The sequence below is a fragment of the Cutaneotrichosporon oleaginosum genome (assembly GCF_008065305.1).
Source record: "Cutaneotrichosporon oleaginosum strain ATCC 20508 chromosome Unknown ATCC20508_contig04, whole genome shotgun sequence".
In the NCBI taxonomy this organism is placed as follows: domain Eukaryota; kingdom Fungi; phylum Basidiomycota; class Tremellomycetes; order Trichosporonales; family Trichosporonaceae; genus Cutaneotrichosporon; species Cutaneotrichosporon oleaginosum.
The window spans coordinates 1,001,308-1,020,559 of NW_027072173.1; the positions used below are offsets into that span (position 1 = coordinate 1,001,308).

The window sequence follows — 19,252 nt, forward strand, 5'->3', positions numbered from 1 at the left end:
CTTGCTGCCTTATCTTGCCGCTTTGCCACCGCATCGATGACGCTGACACGGCTCAACCGCACGACATTCCGCGCTTGGCCCAATTCATCCGATCACATATCCTTCCATATTCCGTCTTTTCCTGCAGCCCGTCGTTGTTGCCGCCGAGGCCCCTACCGCCGTCGTGGCCCCCGTTGAGGTTGCCGAGGCCAAGCCCGAGGTTGCCGCTCCCCCCGTCGTCGAGGCCGCTCCCGAGGTTCGTGCTGTGCTGCGTGACATCGGGCGTCGATCGCGGTTACTGACACCTAACGCAGGCCCCTGCTGCTGCCCCTGCCACTGAGGCTGCTGCCCCCGCCGTCGAGGCTCCTGCCGCTGAGGCCACCGAGGCTGCCAAGCCCGCTGAGGAGTCCGCCGCCGCTGTCGTCGCGGCCGAGGACAAGCCCGCTGCCGAGGTAAGTGTGCCTTCCCTCCTGAAGACTCTCTCCCCCCGTTCTATTGGTCTCACCCGTGCAGGACAAGGTTGAGAAGAAGAAGGTCAAGGCGGACAAGCCCTCGTTCTTCTCCAAGCTCCTCCACAACTTCAAGGACAAGAAGGAGAAGAAGCCCGCCCCTGCCACCAAGGCTGTGGACGCTGCTCCTGCCGAGCCCGCCGCCGAGGCTCCCAAGCCCGAGGAGGCCCCTGTCCCCGTTGTTGAGGCGCCCAAGGTCGAGGAGGCTGCGTGAGTCCCGAGAACGCAAGTGTGAGAACTCGAGCTGATAGTGTGCAGTCCTGCCGCCCCGGAGCCCGTTGTCCCTGCCCCCGCTGAGCCCGTGGCTGTCCCTGCCGCTCAGCCTGCCGCCGCCGCCGTCGAGGCCCCCAAGGAGGCTGAGGTCAAGCCCGTCGAGGGCTCTTCTCCCGAGAAGGAGGCCGCCGCCAAGGCTCTGAAGGCTGGTCGCCGTCTCTCGGCTCGCTTCACCGGCTTCTTCAAGCCCAAGGAGCACCACAAGAAGGAGACCTCGCCCGCCAAGGAGGAGGCGCCCAAGGAGGAGATCGCCCCTGCTGCCCCCGTCACCGAGGACGCCCCGAAGATTGAGGAGCCCACTCCCGCGGAGCCCATCCAGATCGAGGCCGTGAGTTGCTCGACACGCACTTTGATTAACCTTTAGCCTAAGCCGGCCGCACCACCCGCTGCGCCTGCTGTCGCCGCCGCGGCTTAGAGTTATGATTGAGCGAGTTTGGACCTGTGTATAAATGCCTTAAAATCTCTTCACCTTAATACACCCACATAGGGGTGTCCGTATTCGCCATCACCCTCCACTCCCCTACCGCAACTTGACGCACGCACCGTGGCCCTTGCTTCTCGTTGCCTTGGCAGCGTGGAATACTAGTCACCTAATAGCCCCATGCATGAGTGTTTTATGAGGATACGCGAGGGCGAAGGGATGAGTGCGAATGAGGGCCAAGTCATGAGTGGTCGTACAAGTAGGCAGCGGGTTGTTATACGAGCCCTCTTCTAATGCCACGTGTGAGCCTCCACTTCTTCACTCCAAGATTTCGGCTCATGTCTGCCCTCATGTTGTGGTTCGTTTGCATAACCTGGGTCGTCCACTCGCCATGTCTCAACCAACAGCATCACGCGCCAAGCGCATCGGAGCTCTTCTGTTCTGCCCGGCATGTGGGACATTGCTCGACCTCCCCCGCGACGATCAAGACGAAATCGAGTGCTCCCAGTGCGGGCGGAAAGAGCCGGCAGCGTGTGAGTGGGCCGAGGCCAGGCATGCTGGACGGCGCAGAACGAGGCAGAGCAGCCCAACATGAGGCATACTGAGCTTTGACACCTTCTGACATCAGCTTACGAGAACCTGCCGACCAAGACGTACTCGTCGGCCAATGCGTTCCCGTCCGCGCTGAAGGCTAAGCGCGCTCTGGTGCAGAACACGGTGGAGGAGGGCGAGGCGGCCAAGGACCGTGATCCGATCGTGAGTTGCGCTAAGGTTGGGGAGTGTTCGGCGGAGAGGTGGGGAAGAGGTTGGCGGAGAGATTGGCGGAGAGGTGCTGGGAGGGGTGGAGCCGAGGCTGCTCAGAGGTCAGAGCGGAAGATAATGGAGAGAAGGCGGAGGTTGGCGTACTGGTTGGCAGAGAGGAGAGGATAGCAGAGAGGAAAGGTCGGCGGAGAGGGGGATGGCGGGGAGGAGAGAATGGTGTAGAGATGAGTTGGCGGGGATGAGAGTTGGAGGGAGAGCGCAGGGAGGGGCGGGGCCAGAGAGCCGCGGGAGGAGGGCGAGGAGGAGATTGGAGAAGTAGGAGACACGCAGGAGACGGAGGCGAGGGACCGAGGTGATATGGGCGCAGCGAAGGCGGCAGCCTTGGGGGGCGAGCTGTGTGACAGGAGCGGCAAAGGAGGCGGAATAGCGCAGAAGCCTGGCCACGCCTAGTCCGCTCCGTTTACTGGTCTTGCCGTGCTGTGGGAACGCCTGCTCTCCCCCGGCCTCAACTGCTCTAGCACCTCGTCCGCGAGCATCATCTAAGCTGCCGTCTCGACCTGTCGCCTGCCTACCCCTTTCACCTCTGTGTACCCACACCCTCTCGCCCCTTTCACCTCTGTGTACCCACACCCTCTCGCCGCACTTTCCGCCTCATTATTCCCATATCACACACACACACTCACACCAGGCCAACGAGCGCTGCGACAACTGCGGGCACATCGGCATGTCGTACAAGGAGATGCAGCTGCGCTCGGCCGACGAAGGCTCGACCATTTTCTACAAGGTACACATCGCGGGTCCGCAGCTAACGCCAGTGCCTCAACTGCGGGCACCAGACGTCGACGAACAACTAGGTGCGGGGTGTTGTATGCTATTGTTGGGTTATGGCGGGCGCGACGGATGGGTGTGGCGACAGTAGTGTGGCGCGGGGGAGGTGGCAGTGAAGACGAGTAGCAGCGACGCCAGGCGCATCGGTCTTTGGGACCCAGGCGTTTGGATACGCTCGTACCTCGCCGAATTGGGCATACGAGTGCCCCGCGGCGCCCTGCGCAAACTTGGGGACAGGACTGACGCGACTGAGGCGGCTGACAGTCTTGACTCGATCGTGTACACGAGTGCCCGGCGCGCCTCCGCGGCATGCTGTGCATGCTCGGTCATGTTAGTGCGTCGCGAGTCTACTAAGCATATCTTGATTGCGGCACCGAGACGCGACGCGTCGCGCGTCCAACTTCAGCCCCCAGCATCTCTCATCTATATGGCAAGATTTCATGGATCACATTAACATTATACGGCTGTAACTAAGGGCGTGTCTAGCTGCTATCCAAGAAGATCTGCTACTCTGAATCGTGTACGCGTACGGCGGCTCTCGCTTAGTCGACGTACATGGTCTGGCGGCGGACACCGCCCCATGCGCGCGCCTTGAACGCGATGCCGATGATGAAGACGAGGGCGATGAAGACGAGGATCGTTTCGGCCCAGCCAGCACCCATGAGGCTCCACACCGATTGGCACTTGGCAAAGTCCTGGCGCGGGTCGTCGCACGAGACCTTGGAGATGAGTGCGGTGAGCGAGGACACACCGATGAGGTACAGGAGGAATGCGATGGACATGGGGATCAGGTGCGTCAGGATGCCCATGAAGAGCGAATGGCCCGCGACCTGGAATCCGATGCCGAGGAACACTTGGGTGAGCGGGGTTCTCAGACGTCAGGCTATCCGCCCGCCCCAGACCGCCGCAGAGGGCGGTCATCCGAGGGGCGAAGGTGGCTTCAACGACTTACGCGCAAAGACACATGTCCAGACCGACGCGACGAGCGTGATGCGGATACGGTCACGGTACGCGGCATTGTGCTGCGGCGGGTACCCGTTCTTGTTGTAGTATCCGACCTGGTTGGTCAGCAAAGTCGGCGGGGCGAGTGCTTACGAGATAACCCGAGATGCCTAGGGTGATGATGCCGACAAGGAACACCAAGAGGAAGATGATGCCGTGGGTGATGCGGATCGCGCGCTCGTTCATTGTGACGGTGACGGTGGGGTGTGGTGGCGGGAGTGATGGCGATAGTGGATGGGATGATGGGAGGAAATTGAGGAGCGGGTGGCTTGCCTTTTTACAGGCCATCACTCTCCAGCCAGAGCCAGAGCCCGAGGCCAGTGGGGGGGGCCGCTCTGACGTCAGTCGGGTGCCTTCTCCACCCTGCGCGACGATTGACGATTTTGGTGCACGATCGGCCTCTTGGCTCCCTTGCCTTGCGACATGCGGCGGGAGCGTGGCCGGCGGATCGGCGGGCGGAGCTTCTGCGCTAGGCGAGAGCGTGATTGTGCCATCATGCGGCATGCCATCACAGGGAGGTGGGCAAAACGGGCTAAAGTGGGGAGCTTCGGCGTCATCGCAGTCTAACAACGTCCGTGCACTGTGCTCCGCTCGGGTACTTCGGGCCCAAACATCCCTGAATCCTCTCTCTCTGCGCGATTCTGTTCTTAATCGACCCCCACTTTGCGCGGAGAATGTGGGAGCTCGTGGTCGTCCTCGTGGCAAGCTCGTGGCTTTTCTGGTGTGTGATAGTAGACGCGACCGCGACGACCAGTGCGGGTTGCGTGAATTTGTCTCTCCTCTGCACTCATTCTGACACAGTAATAGTGTGCGAGGGGCCAATGTGCACGGACGTCCGAATAACGAGCGCGGGGTCGGGGCTTACTCGCTCATGATCAGAATCAAAGTCTTGCCTGCACATGACCTTGAGGCCATGAGGCATGAGGCATGAGGCATGAGGCATGAGGGGAATTTGGATGATGCCAGTGCTGTAGTCTTTGCGTCTCGATTTATGATGCTGATGACATGCTGAATAAAGCGGAGAGGCGCAGGAACATGTAGGCGAGACATGCATGATCAATGCCAAGCGAGTCAGAGATGGATGTTCTCACAAAAGTTTGGACGATGCGACGTCTTGGCGGTGGGCGAGCAGCAAGCTGTGCGGTGAGTGGCAGAGGAAGAGGGAGAGAGCAGAGAGCGACTGGGGCGGGCTGTGCGTCCCCGGCTGTGTCAACCTCACCTGAGCGCCTGAACCCCTTACTCGTGGCCGTCTAGGCACTGCGCCTCCCACGTTGCGGGTGCAATGCCAGGCAGAATAGGCAGAGCAGAATTATGCATCGCTTCGAGAGGCTTTTGAGGGTCGCTCTTTCCCAGGGTAATCGACGAGCGGAAGAGAACAAGGAGGGGGGGGTTTAAACTGGCCACTGGCCACTGGGCCAAACGCGTCTCTCTGTGTTTGCTGCTGCTGTGCACTCGCTCACGGCCACCACACCGCTTCTCCATCTCCGACCTCCTTCTCGCATTCTTTCATTCTCTCTATTCTCTCTCTTTCATCTTGGCCGCCTATCTCCATCCAAGGCGTCTACACAGAGCTACAGTAGCGTCGAGCATCGATCCACACATACACACACGCTTGCCAGGGCGATCGGCGTAGCTGCGACACACCGTTTGCCCCATCCTCAGTCATCGGCATCGGCATCGACAGCCTCCCTCCATCTCTCCTCCCTCCTCCCTCTCTCTCTGCTCATGCGCCCATCACGGAGACGATTGGCTGCTGCGGCGCTGTTGCCGCTCGCAAGCGCGCAGTTGGCCAACACGTTTCGTCACGTAGGTAGCGCAGGCGTAAGGTAAGCCCTCACCGCATAGACACACGCGTACCCCTTATCTCCGACGCATCGCCCACCTCTCTGTGCCCCAGCTAATTCCAGCGCCCAACAACTCTTCCTCGGCGCCCCGCACAAGCTCTACTTTGTCGACAAGACGGAGAACAATCCCATACAAGTCCGAGGTCACCCTGCGTGGGCGACCGAGGTGGACACACGCACATGGCAGCCCCGCGCAATGGACATTGCGACGAACGCGTTCTGCGCGGGCGGCACAGTACTCGGCGACGGAACTTGGCTCAACGTTGGTGGTAACCAGGCCGTCATCGCGGGCGGCGTCGGAGCATCTGACAACCCGGGCTCGCCGCCCGACGCACAGCAAGGCAACAACATGTACGGCAACGCGGACGGTCGTAAAGCCGTGCGCACGCTACTGCCAAACGACGAAGGGACGGCCAATTGGGTCGACGACCCGGCAAACTACTTGCCCCATGAGCGGTGGTACCCCACGCTTGAGACGCTCGAGGACGGCCGCGCCATCATTTTCGGCGGATGCCAGAACGGCGGGTACGTCAACGACGCCAACCAGGACAACCCGACGTACGAGTTTTTCCCCAAGGACAACTCTGGCCTCACCACCCTTGGCATCCTGACCCAGACCCTTCCCGTTAATCTGTACCCTCTCGTGTGGCTGCTGCCCTCGGGCAACATCTTTATCCAGAGCGGGTGGCAGGCCGTCGTCTTCGACTACAAGAACAAGGTCGAGTACCCGATCGCCAACGTGCCCGATGCTGTGCGCGTGTACCCCGCCTCGGCCGCGACAACCGTCCTCCCCATGACGCCAGCGAACAACTGGACGGCATCCATCATCTTCTGCGGCGGCACAAACTTGCAGAACAACGAGTGGGACCCCAACGTCCGCAACATCGTCCAGGTGCCCACGGAGCGCTCCTGCGTCACCATCCAGCCCGACGTCGACGCCGGCTGGTACCAGGAGGACGCGCTGGACGAGGGCCGGTCCATGGGCCAGTTCATCAACCTGCCCGACGGACGTCTCTTCTTCGTTAACGGCTGCGGGCAGGGCACAGCCGGCTACGGGAACCAGTCGTGGGCCATCGGCCAGTCGTACGGCGACGTACCCCCGCCTCACCTCCTACTACTTTGACCGGACGCAGGACCGGGGCAAGCGCTGGAGCCGCGCCGGCACATCTGACACGCCGCGGATGTACCACTCCTCAGCTGTGCTGCTTCCCGACGGCTCGGTGGTCGTGTCCGGCTCGAACCCCAACGCCGACTTCGTCAGCGCCGACAACCCGCCCACCACCCCCAACAACAACTACAAGTACTTCAGCGACACGTCGATCGAGCTCTTCTACCCCGACTACTGGGACAAGCCGCGCCCGGCGCCGAGTGGCATGCCCACGACGATCGGGTACGGCGGCACAGGCTTCGACATTGAGCTCACGAAGGCGGATTTGGCGGACGCTACCGCCAACATCGCGCGCACCAAGGCGGTCATCATCCGCACGGGCTTCTCGACGCACGCGCTCAACATGGGCCAGCGCCATGTCGAGCTCTCCACGAGCTTCAGCACCAACGAGATGGGCGGCGCCACGCTCCACGTCGCCCAGCTCCCGCCCAACCCCGCCATCCTCGCCCCGGGCCCCGCCATGTTCTTCGTCGTCGTTAACGGCGTGCCCTCGAACGCGAGCTGGGTCATGATCGGCAACGGCCAGGTCGGGCAGCAGGATATTGGCGCCACCACCGTCCTCCCCCAGCCCACTTGGAGCCAGGACGTCGCGGATGAGGCAAGACGGCTGAATATCCAGGTCTAGTTGTAGGACAATCATTGCTTAGGAAAGTACTGTATTTCTGGGCGGGGCCAAGCTGCTGGTGCTGTCATGGTTGGCGGGCTGGGATGGATAGCGAGTCAGTGAATGTGGGGTTGGTAGCGGCTGGATCGTGCAATATGAGCATGGCCCCTTTCTGCAAGCCAGCACTACTCCGAAATTACAAGAGGTCTCTCGTGATGTGGACCGACACATCACCATGGGATGTTTGGTATTCATCAGGACCTGCACCAAGCATCCACCAGCACCCAACGCTACACTTGGAGAGCTGCATCCTGCCCTGCTCTATCAAAGTCCATGCCGCGCCGGGCAGAGTCGTCGTCGCGTGCACACCAACTGTGCATCAATAGGCGATGAAAGAAGCCGGTAATACGGCGTAAGTGTTACAAGCTGCGGGTATCCTATGCTTGGGGTAAAGGCGGCCCCGCGGCTAACGCGCCAGGGGCAGCGCAGTCGTAAATCGTAAAAAGAAATTAATAAGACGTGGACCGAGGAGCACGCATGGTGGGACACAAGATGGGGCCGGGTGGCTGGGCGCTGCTCCTGCTGGCGCTCAAACCCTGTTGCTTATACTGCACTCATACGCTTCCTCGCGCTACGGGCGGTCGCGAGAGGGTCCGCGCTCCATCTGGAACGAGCGACGCTCATCGGCTGCGACCCCTGGCGAGGGCGGCGCTGATCCCCGGCTTGATTGTCTCGAACCGTTGCTCGCCGGACCCTGGAATGGTCCACGCCACTGCGGGGAGGGCATTGGCATTGCATGCCCGTACGTTCCGCCGGGCGAGATGACGGCCGGCGCGGGTTGCCCGTTTATTGTGGGCATTGGCATCGTCAGCCCCGTCGGCGGGTTGGCGGCGTTGTACACGTTCGCGTTCGGAGTCTGGTTCGCGCTTGTAACAGCGGTTGCGTGTCCCGTCGGCGTACTTGTGCCAGACATGCCGGGACTCGTTAGAGGCGGTCCATGGGCCCACGACATTGGTCTTGAGTCTGACCCTCCGGGGCCTGGAGGGGCCGCTCTCAAAGTCGCATTGCTCTCCTCGGAAGGGGCTGGCTTTTCGTCGTTCCAGCTGTCGCTGCGGTAAGGCTGTGGCGACTGCGCTGCGCTCAACCGCGGGTCGGGGGGTCGCGGGTGCCCACCTCCCGAGGGGCCAGAGAAGGATTGCTTCTGGGCCATGCCGGGGTTACCGATAGCTTGGAGGTTTGTCTGCGATCCGCCCTGGCCATGAGGTTGTTGCAGTCCGCGCTTGATGTAATATTTCTGGCAGAGTTTGTACACCTCCTTCGGCGCCAGATCCGTGTCCCTGGAAAATAGCTTCGAGACCTTTTCCTGTAGCACATAGTTGAGTTCTGGCGGGACGCGATAGAAATCGTCCTGTTTCTCCAGTAGGGTTTGGACTGCAGTGATGGCGATGAAGCTCTCCTCACGCTGGGCCTGCTGACCCTTGCCGTAGAGAATATTGGGCGTGATGACCGTAGCGAGATTCGCCAGGTCCATCTTGCTGCCAGAGTCCTCATTCTGGCCCGAGAAACTTGCAACCCAGCGAAGGAAAACGAAAACTACCTCGATCGTGTCGCGGTTTGGCTTCGGCAGCAGCATCATCAACAGATGCAGACAGCGAATCCTGTCCTGGGGATTGGGCATAGCTGCACATCAGCGGTTCATCCTTACTCGGAAACTTACATGCGGCGGCACACCACAGCTTGTGGAGCCGGAAGGTAAGAAGGGGGTCAGGAATCTCGCGGAGGAACTTCTTGAGCAACGCAGCCAGCTGCACCGGATTCTCTTCAGACAGATTTACGCTTCCGTAGTTTGAGTCGAGCATCTCCGTAGTGGCCGCAAGCCTCCTGATGTTGCCGTTTTTACGGAAGATACCCTCAACTGCCATATCTGGGATGAGCTGGGACATGCTGGTTTTAACTCACCCTGTTGCCGCATAGTAGCGGTAATCTCCTCAATGAACTCCGGCACACGGAGTAGCACGTTAGGCGAAATGCCCTGCTGCGAGTCTGATCCGGTGCGGTCCACTAGTACTTCGATGGGGACGCCAAATATGCCCTTACGCTTCTGGTCCTTTTTGGCGTTGTTTTTGAAGAGCTTGAAATTCCACCACTGACCCCTGCGCACCTCGAGCATGTCCATGAGATCCTCGGGCTCCACCAAGTGGCCCAACCCAGTCTTCTGCAAATGCAGCAGAGCAAAGTGGCGAATAACCATCGCCTCCAGAGGCTTGAGCTCGGCCACGAGGGGCTGTGCATCCAACCTGCTGCCCTTCTGTTGAGCTTGCGCCAGCAGCGGGATATCGTTGAGGGTGATGGCGTCTGGTTCCTTTGAGCGCTTCTCAGCCATGAGTGGTGACAAGCCATCGTTGACATGCGTCATCGAGAGCAGAGATTGGTCATGGGGCTGCTCTTGCGCCTCCGACAAGATCCGCACCGATGTGTTGTTGCGCGCAAATGCTGGCCGGATGACATCGACCGTCGAAGCTTGCGACCCATGCTCCGAGTCCGTTGGGGTCATTACGATCGGCGCCACCGGCTCTTTCGCCGCTGGCACGACGTAACCATTCTCATCTGCCATCCTTGGCCTGGGGCTGTCAATGACCGTGGAGCGCTGCGGAACCCGGGCGGTTGAAGACAGTTTGCGATCAAGCGTGACCGACTTGACGCGCTTGACATCATGTGACTCGGGGCGTGTGAGCACTAGAGGAATCAGCAGCGGCCTCACAGAGTAAATCTTACCACTTGAGATATGGTGGTGCTCCCTGAAATGCAAATACAGACGGCGAAGAGCGACGTGAAGCAGGAAGGCAAACTGCTCGAGGCGAGACACCGACTGGAAGCCTGGAATGGCCGAGGCCGTGCGATGGAGGTTGCACCACACGATGTCGGCTGGGGCATACTTCTGCTGAGGAGATTCGAACACAAAGTCGCCGGCGCGAGGAGGTAACCGACGCTGATGGAGAATCTTGTTAGGCGGTTCAGGTGCATGAGTTGTGGAGCCCTCATGAGAGTCCTCGTCAGCCGAAGGTCGCACGCCGGGACTGTGCTCAATGTTGACGTTGGCCGCGTTGTCACCGCAGTTGCGACACTCAACGCACTCGGAGTGCCAGCGATTCCACATGCCGAGGCGGATGCAATCGTCCTCAACATTCTCATTACAGCGCACGCAGCCGTCGTTGGGAATGAAGTTGTCGTCCTGCGGCCCACGCAGTGTCGTTTCCCCAGTAACCTCACATGCCAGACTGCGGTACCCGTAGGCCACACTCTGTGTGCTCGAAGTATGTCCCTTGGGATTGCGCGTCAGGGAGTCGTAGCTGCGCCGTGCCATCTCCTCCGGGGACTCGTTACCTGTCCAAGGCTCGAGCGGCGTGGTTGGGGCGGCATAGTCTCCACGCTTCTGCAATGACGGATCGGCACCGTCGAGGGCGAGGAGATGCAACCTTGCGAGTGCGTTTGTCATGGCCTCAGGATTGGATTGCTCACGGTCAAGCTTGATTGCGCCCGTGAGTGCGATGCGAATGGTGATCTTGAGGTAGTGAGCAAGTTGGGTGACTTGCAGCAAGAGCGTCTTCATGTCGGGGAACGACTGGGGCGTGATCTGCGATAGCATTTGGAAGAAGTTGACGAGCTTCCGGCAGAGGTGCTTGGCCTCACGGGAATGAGACATGCCTGGGCGTCGTCAGCTTGCCGCATGCGTTTCGCACCACTCGACTCGATCGACTTACCCTTGGCTCCAACCTTGGCAAACTGCGCCTCAAGGTCATCAATGACGGCGAACAATGTCTCGACGTGCAGAATAAACTTCTCGGCCACAAGGATGACATCGAGGAGCTTGCGCTCATTAACCACGCGGAGCATTTCACCGATGCACGCGGCCGAGCTCTCCTCAAAGCCCGACAAGACGAGCCAGATTTGTGAGACCTTGAGTTCCATGGCGATTTGCCGTTCCTTGAGCTCCTCGGCAGTCATGTCGTTGCCCCATCCAGGACTGGTGCTTCCAGAAGGCGACGAGGTATGGGTCATGGGCTTCATACCACCCTTCGTGGTGATCTCCATCAAGGAGAGTGATGAACTCACAGGAGTCGCATTCGCAGGAGTCGCAAAGTTCCGCGAGGCGAGACGTACGTTCCAAAACTTGTGAATCATGTAACACTCTGGATGCCAGCACTCATCCTTGCCGTTGCGGTTGATCTCGACGAACTGTTTCAAGATGGCGGTCTCGCAACCAACACATTTGTTTGCAAAGCTAATCGAGTAATGGTAATGGCAATCTGACCCGTCAGCTTCAGCGTCCTTTACTTTTCATCAACTGTGAGTCAGCGGCACTCACAAGCATGGCCTCGGTGTTCGTAATACGAGTCGTTGGCGCCAAAGACGGTGTCGCAAACAGAACACGAAAAGTGCTCGACATGGAACTTTTGCCCGCATGCGGTAATGTAGCTGGACCGCAACGCCTGGTCACACTTGGCGCAGATCAAGCCCAACCGCGCAAAATAGTCGCGCTCGCACAAGGGATACTGGCTTCCCTCGTCTTCGATTGGGAAGAACTTTTGGGCGACAACCTTGTCACAGTCCTGGGAGGGTAAGCGCGTTGATTGAGACGGGATGGATAGCTTACCTTACAGCGGAAGCAGTCCAGGTGGTACACCTGATGAAGAGCTCGGACAAACTGGCCATGCACGGTGTTGCCGCACTTGGCGCAGCTCGTTGTGGATCCTGAACGCTTTGTATTTGGTGGTGGCTGTTGCTGTATTTGCAAGGTTGTAGCTTGTTGAGACGATGTGGTAGAAGTGGGGGTATCGGATCGCCTGGCTTGGTGTTCCAACGCAGCCATATTTGTAAACGAGGAGCCTCGTCGTGGTAGTGGTAAGCCAGAGCCATCCTGCGACCTCGACTTGAAGTAAGCAGCTTGAGGGTCCGGGCCCCCCGCTGGGGAGGTCATGGGTGAGCTCCTGCCCGACCCTTGGTCGCCAGTGCGTGATGGGTCCGAGGCGGAGCGCAGCGGGGTTCCAGCAAAAGGCTGAGCTGGGCCAGCGAGTGGACTGGAAACGGAGGGTGCGCTACGCGGGGCGCCTTCCTCGGTGTCGTCGGTGCTCGGTGAATGCGCATTGCGGTCATTCGGGGTGGCTATACGCAGAAGATTGTAATGTTTACGAGGGTGATCCATGGGGGAAGGGAGCTGATAATGCTGGGGCAATTGTGACATTGCGGCTTGGGGGCTTGACGAAAGAGTGCCACTTGCGCTCATGTCGCTATACTCGCCGCGGGGTGTCATCCATGGATAGGTGGAGGAAGACGACACAGAGGTCGGGGAGAGAGGAGGATTAGAGATGAGATTGGGGGATGTTGAATGATGGCTGGATTGTATCGAGTTGGCAGATGGGCGGCGTGATCCGGATGCACCGCCCATGTTGTCTAGAGAGGGCCGGTCGAGTCTGTCGGCCTGGGCATAGCTGCTGCTGCTGCTGCTGCTGCCGCCGGCGCCGCTGTTGCCAACGTAATAGCCTGAAGGTTGGGCCAACATGCCGCTGTGGTGACCACCGAGGCTGCTCGCCTGGATAGCGGCCGAGTCGCGCCTTGAAGCACCTGGGCCGTTGAAGTTGGGCGAGGTCATATGTCGGTGGATGACCTGCGGTAGATGGCAAGAAGCCGTCTAGGTGGCAAGCAATGCTGTGGAGGGCGCGCGCGCACAGCTTGTGTGTTGTGGACGATGGGGCAGAAAAGGGATATCAATGAAGGAATGGCGGGGGGGAGAGTGTGAGCGTATTGCTGGCGAACGTCGTGTCCGAGTCGCGAGTTTGGGGTGAGATGAGGAAGGGATTAGGCCAACAACAGATCGAAGAAGGGTTCGAGCTAAGTGTATTGGGGACGAGACTGGTAGTAAAGGGTTGGGGGAGGGGAGGGGAGGGGAGGGGAGAGGGGTTAGAGGGTGGAGGGGAGGAGGGCAAGGAGGGGCTGAGGCCGGGAAGGGAGGGAGTGAGGGCAGAGTGATAGAGTGCTTGAGCGATTGAGCAAGACGAGGCTGCCGGGGTTTGTGTCGTATGCACGGGCCGTTGTGGTGGGATGTAGGAGGATGAGGAGGATGAGGAGGAGGAGGAGTGCACTGCAACGGGTGATGGTACAGAGGGGAAAGGGAAGGATGTGGAGGATGGTGAGGAGAGGGTGAAGAGCGTTGAGTGATGAGCGATGAGCGATGAGCGAGTGCGAGGGAGATGGATGTGGAGAGGACAGAGTGTTTATGTGTGGGTCCGAACAAGATGTCGGAGTGATGGAGGAGGGAGAGGAGGGAGAGGAGGAGAAAGAGGAGGGTGAAAGGCGTCGGAGAGCCGATGGGGGAATGAGGGATGAGGGATGAGGGAGGGGATGGCAGCGGCGACTGGCGATCTGGCGAGCTGGCGAGCTGGCGACGAGGGAGAGTCGAAGCTGGTCGCTGTGCGGATGGCAGTGGATGACGGAGAAGGGAGGGACGAACGGTGGACTATGGTGGATGGAGGAGGAGGTTGGGAGAGGAGAGGAGAGGAGAGGGAGGGAGGGAGGGAGGGAGGGAGGGAGGGAGGGGATGGGATCGGTGCGGTGCGGTGCTGGTGGTAGCTTGGGTGGGTTAGACGCCCGTGTACAGAGCTGGTTGGCTCAAGTGGAGGGCGCCTATGGTGAGGAGACTGTTGGGTGAGCCACCAAAGGGGTGCTGGCCCATGGCCCAGGGTGACCAAGGTGGGGTTTATAAACGTCCAGCTGTCCAGCCAGGCCTCAAACCCCTCTCCCTGCCCCGCCTTGCTTTGCTTTCCAGGGTCACTGTTCCAAGGCACGGCATAAAAGCAGAGGCCTAGTCAGCCCAAGAGGCAATGTTCAGTCAGGCACCTACGCCAGGAGTACATAATAACACATCCTAATCCATCATTACCTGTATTATAATAGCATCTCAACATGACCATAAATGTAAACAAACACGGAACAATTGAACCATCAAATGCTTTCAGAAGCAAACAGATCTCACACTATGGATATGCGACATAGCTCGATGCCCTCTATACATCTCTGAGCATATTGAACAGAGTGAGGATTGCAGCATGTCGACGTCGCGACGTCTCCATGCTGCTACTGCACAATATCGTGCATGTTGTGTGCAGTGTCAAGACCCAACAGTTCGGAAAAGAATACGGCATCTTCTCCTCCCGTCTCACATGGCATCCCGTGCGTTCTTGCCCAGGAATCCAGTCATCCCCAGTGGATGGGCGCTGAAGTGCGCGCCAGAGGGGATGGGCGAGGGTCAACCGACAGGGGGACCCGGGAAGATTGATCCGGGTGGCTCGGCAGTTGAGATCCTACGCGTGTCGTCGCGTCGCCCGGCGCGTGGTCCATGGTTTAGTACAGTACATGGAACTGGAAGGCAGACAAGATGCAGCAGCAATAGTACCCTACGTGCTTCCTGCTTCCTGCCCATGCTTTCCATGCTGTCCAGCTGATCATGGAGCGGAATTCTGGTCGCAAATGACACCGAGGCGATGACACAGAGTAGTACGGCCTACAGTACAACGAGTGGTCGTGCATTGCTCTTTCCACTTGCGACGCAGGTGGCAGGGCAGGAGAAAGTGTGGTCGGTGATTGATCAGCGATCAGCGAGCATCTCGCCCCATCTCTGTCTCAGCCCATCTCCCTTGTTTCCATCGTGTGGCATTTGTAGAACTAATGGTGCTGTGGACAACCGGTCCGCCCGGTCCATCGACCCATCGACCCATCCACCCATCCACCCAGAAGAGAAGGCAGTTCTACACACCAGCAACGCACAAATTGTCAGAGTTCTTCTTGGACGCAGCCGGCCACGCCGACCATCAGCTCGCCTCGGTCTCGCATCGCTACAACTGCCACTTGTGGGTGAGATGCGCACTGATCGCTGCGAGCACAAAACGACACCGGAAGCGAGGCGCCATGGCGCGCACGGCGCGGCGTCATGCGCCCAGACACTGGGCGGTCAGTGCACATGTCCGAGTCTCCTAGCCTGTAATCCTCCAGGCCGATGGACTCTGATACCCTGCATCCCTGTCGCACGGACGCTCTGTGCGCCCCGCAAGAGGCATGTGGTACATCGATCCATCGAGGGTTGACGACGCACGCGACGCGACATTCAGCGATGCACATGTGGCCTGTTAAAACTGTTAGTTTGGATTGTCGCCCTCACGCGATCCCCACGTTTTATTATCACGTGCGAGTCGCGTGTGTTTCAGATCGAGTCGAGATTGGTGCAATTGGTGATTTGGTGAATGGCTTGAATCGCCACTAGCTTCCGATCTTGGACCGACCAGATTCAGAGGGAAAATGGCCGGAGGTAGGCCGGAGCATATGGAGCATCGCACGCAGCCTCCAGAATCCAGTCCTCGACCCCATCCCAGACTTTATAACTCGTCCTCACAACTCCCAAACATTCAAAAGCTCCCTCTTCGCCACCCACTCTCTCCCTTATCTCCACCTCACTCACACCTCCTCTACCCCGCGAGGTCTTTTTCCAGGAGCAGTGTATGCTCTTTGCCCGCGCCCTTCGTCCTCTGACGACCCCTCTTCGCTCCACCCACACCTTCTTACTACCCCTCCGCCCCACCATGTCGATGGCCAACTCCAAACCCGACATCCCGGCCTCGCCGCCCGCAAAGTGGCCCTCGCCTGAAGACTGGCCGGCGTCCAAGGTCCGCCAGACTTTCATCGACTATTTTGTCCAGTGCCCCGGATTTGAGCATACTTTCTGGCCCTCGAGTGGCGCAATCCCCTTTGACGACGACACGCTCCTCTTCGCCAATGCCGTGCGTCCCACTGATAAGAGTCAGCTGATGCAAAGGGCATGAACCAGTACAAGCCTCTGTTCCTCGGAACTGCCGACCCCAAGTCGGACCTGTCCAAGCTCATCCGCGCCGTCAACTCTCAGAAGTGCATCCGCGCAGGTGGCAAGCATAATGGTAGGTGTCTCGCCTGGGGGCCAGAGGCGAGCTGGCAACTCTCCTCAGAGGAGCAAGTGGCCATTTTGTGGCGTTTAGCGCGCTTTGGCGTGGGCGCGTCTCGGACATGCCCGAGCAGTCACTGATACCAGACCTCGACGACGTCGGTAAGGACACATACCACCACACCTTCTTCGAGATGCTTGGCAACTGGTCATTTGGCAACTACTTTAAGCTTGGTGCTATCACCATGGCGTGGGACCTTCTGACTCGCGTCTACGGCCTCCCCAAGGACCGCCTCTACGTCACTTATTTTGAGGGCGACGCTGCGCAGGGCCTGGAGCCCGACCTTGAGGCCAAGTAAGTAGCTGCTGCTACATCACTCCGGGATCAGCTGACGCGTGCAGGCAGATCTGGCGGGACATGGGTGTCCCCGAGAACCACATTCTCCCCGGAAACGCCAAGGACAACTTCTGGGGTGAGTCGCCGTCTTGCTTCGAGCATAAGGTCGAGCTAACTGTCAGAGATGGGCGCCACCGGCCCCTGTGGACCCTGCTCTGAGATCCACTTCGACCGCATCGGCGGGCGCGAGGCCGCGCACCTCGTCAACATGGACGACCCGGATGTCCTCGAGATCTGGAACAACGTTTTCATCCAGTACAACCGTGAGACCAACGGCGACCTCCGCCCCCTGCCGGCGAAGCACATCGACACTGGTATGGGTTTCGAGCGCCTTGTGTCGGTCCTCCACAACGTCCGTTCCAACTACGACACGGATGTGTTCACCCCGATCTTCAAGAAGATCCAGGAGCTCACCGGTGCGCGCGAGTACCAGGGCAAGCTCGGCGCCGAGGACGAGGGCGAGATCGACACCGCGTACCGTGTCATTGCGGACCACATCCGTACCCTCACCATCGCCATCTCGGATGGCGGTGTCCCCGACAAGGATGGTCGTGGTTACGTTCTCCGTCGTATCCTCCGCCGCGGAGTGCGTTACGCGAGCAACAAGTTCAACGTCGAGATCGGCCAGTTCTTCTCTTCGCTTGTCGACACCACCGTCGACACCCTCAAGGAGATCTTCCCCGAGGTGACCAAGAAGGTGCCCGAGCTCAAGGAGATCCTCGATGAGGAGGAGCAGTCGTTCGCAAGAACTCTCAAGCGCGGCGAGGTGCTGTTCAACAAGTACGCTGAGGCGGCGCTTGCGGACGGCACCAAGACGCTGCAGGGTGTTGACACTTGGCGTCTGTACGACACTTACGGCTTCCCCGTCGACCTTACTCAGATCATGGCTGAGGAGCGTGGCCTCAAGATCGACGAGAAGGCGTTCGAGGAGGCTCGTCTCAAGTCGCTCGAGGCGTCCAAGGCTGGCTCCAAGAAGGCGGCCGCGGGCGGTGTCAAGCTTGACGTCCACGACCTCGGTGCGCTGGAGGCCAACGACGCCGTGCCCAAGACCAACGACGACGCAAAGTACGAGCGCGGCGACGTTCAGGCCAAGATCAAGGCGATCTACCAGAACGGCAAGTTTGTCAAGTCTACGAAGGAGCTGTCTGAGGGCGAGGCCTTTGGTATCCTTCTCGACAAGACCAACTTTTACGCAGAGTCGGGTGGTCAGGAGTACGACACGGGTGTGATTGCTATCGACGGCGAGGCCGAGTTCAAGGTCGAGGATGTGCAGGTGTACAACGGCTACGTGCTGCACGTCGGCACGCTGTCCGAGGGCGAGCTCAAGGTCGACGACGACGTGATCGCCAACTACGACGAGCTCCGCCGCTGGCCCTTGCGCAACAACCACACTGGTACTCACATCCTCAACTTTGCGCTCCGCCAGGTCCTCCCTGGCGACGTCGACCAGAAGGGTTCGCTCGTTGCGCCCAACCGTCTCCGCTTCGACTTTTCGCACAACAAGTCCATCTCCCCGGCTGAGCTCGGCAAGGTGGAGGCCATTTGCAACGAGTGGATTAAGAAGGCGTCGCCAGTCTACTCGAAGGAGCTGCCTCTTGAGATCGCCCGCCAGATCCCTGGGTTGCGCGCGGTTTTCGGCGAGCGGTACCCGGACCCCGTCCGCGTCGTTTCGATCGAGTTTGACCTGAACGAGGTCGAGAAGGACCTGTCGAACCCCAAGTGGGCCGAGTCGTCGATCGAGTTCTGCGGCGGCACGCACGTCCGGAAGACGGACGAGATCAAGGACTTTGTCATCATCGAGGAGGGCTCGATCGCCAAGGGTATCCGCCGTATCGTCGCGGTGACGGGCCACGAGGCCGCGGAGGTGCAGCGCAAGGGCGCCGAGTTTGAGAAGAAGCTCGAGCGCATCGCGCAGCTCGAGGGCAAGGAGCGCGAGGCCGCGCTCAAGCCCTACATCCCCGAGCTGGACCAGGGCGGCGTCGCGCTGCTCACCAAGCACCGCTTGTCCGAGCGCCACGCCAAGCTGTCGCAGGAGCTCGCGGCGGCGCAGAAGGCGCAGATGGCGACGGACCAGAAGGTCCTGACCGACGCGGTCGCCAAGTACTTCGCCGAGAACCCGAACGAGAACGTCTTCGTCGGCGCGTTCGACCTCGGCTCCAACCCCAAGGTCCTGCAGGCGGGCACCGCCGCGGCGACCAAGGCCGGCAAGGCGGCGTACATCATCAGCACGGACAAGGCTGCCGGCAAGGTCGCGCACACCAACGCGCTCCCCAAGGCATCCGTGTCCAAGGCGTTCGACTGCAAGCTCTGGCTCGCCGAGGTGTCCAAGGTTCTTGGGGGTAAGGGCGGCGGCAAGCCCGAGAGCGCGACGGGTGTGGGTTCCAACCTCGACAAGGTTGACGAGGCGGTCGCGGCGGCCACGAAGATGTACAAGGACAAGGTCGAGGCATAGGGTAGTAGTAGTAGACCGTATCTGCATTAGTGAGGGTGTCAAAGGGGG

General features: G+C 59.9%; 4 protein-coding genes across 4 annotated transcripts; 2 read left to right on the forward strand and 2 right to left on the reverse strand.

Annotated features, from left to right (window-relative positions):
* Positions 1–1,573: 1,573 nt before the first annotated feature.
* COLE_04854 (uncharacterized protein) lies at positions 1,574–2,798 on the forward strand (the record flags this gene model as incomplete). Its single annotated transcript, XM_018426467.2, has 4 exons — positions 1,574–1,715; positions 1,811–1,938; positions 2,633–2,728; positions 2,760–2,798. The coding sequence occupies 4 exons, from the start codon at positions 1,574–1,576 to the stop codon at positions 2,796–2,798; spliced, it is 405 nt and encodes a 134-aa protein (XP_018280834.1).
* Positions 2,799–3,314: 516 nt separating this feature from the next.
* Positions 3,315–4,062, reverse strand: COLE_04855 (uncharacterized protein; the record flags this gene model as incomplete). Its single annotated transcript, XM_018422410.2, has 3 exons — positions 3,315–3,625; positions 3,725–3,830; positions 3,868–4,062. The coding sequence occupies 3 exons, from the start codon at positions 4,060–4,062 to the stop codon at positions 3,315–3,317; spliced, it is 612 nt and encodes a 203-aa protein (XP_018280833.1).
* A 3,959-nt stretch (positions 4,063–8,021) lies between these two features.
* Positions 8,022–13,040, reverse strand: COLE_04856 (uncharacterized protein; the record flags this gene model as incomplete). Its single annotated transcript, XM_018419640.2, has 7 exons — positions 8,022–9,070; positions 9,108–9,314; positions 9,350–10,126; positions 10,166–11,095; positions 11,152–11,697; positions 11,757–12,000; positions 12,045–13,040. 7 exons carry the CDS (start codon positions 13,038–13,040, stop codon positions 8,022–8,024), a joined length of 4,749 nt encoding a protein of 1,582 aa, XP_018280831.1.
* A 2,899-nt stretch (positions 13,041–15,939) lies between these two features.
* Positions 15,940–19,204, forward strand: COLE_04857 (uncharacterized protein; the record flags this gene model as incomplete). The annotated part of the gene is made up of 5 exons (XM_018426466.2): positions 15,940–16,218; positions 16,254–16,371; positions 16,503–16,710; positions 16,758–16,828; positions 16,875–19,204. 5 exons carry the CDS (start codon positions 15,940–15,942, stop codon positions 19,202–19,204), a joined length of 3,006 nt encoding a protein of 1,001 aa, XP_018280830.1.
* Between the last annotated feature and the right edge of the window lie 48 nt (positions 19,205–19,252).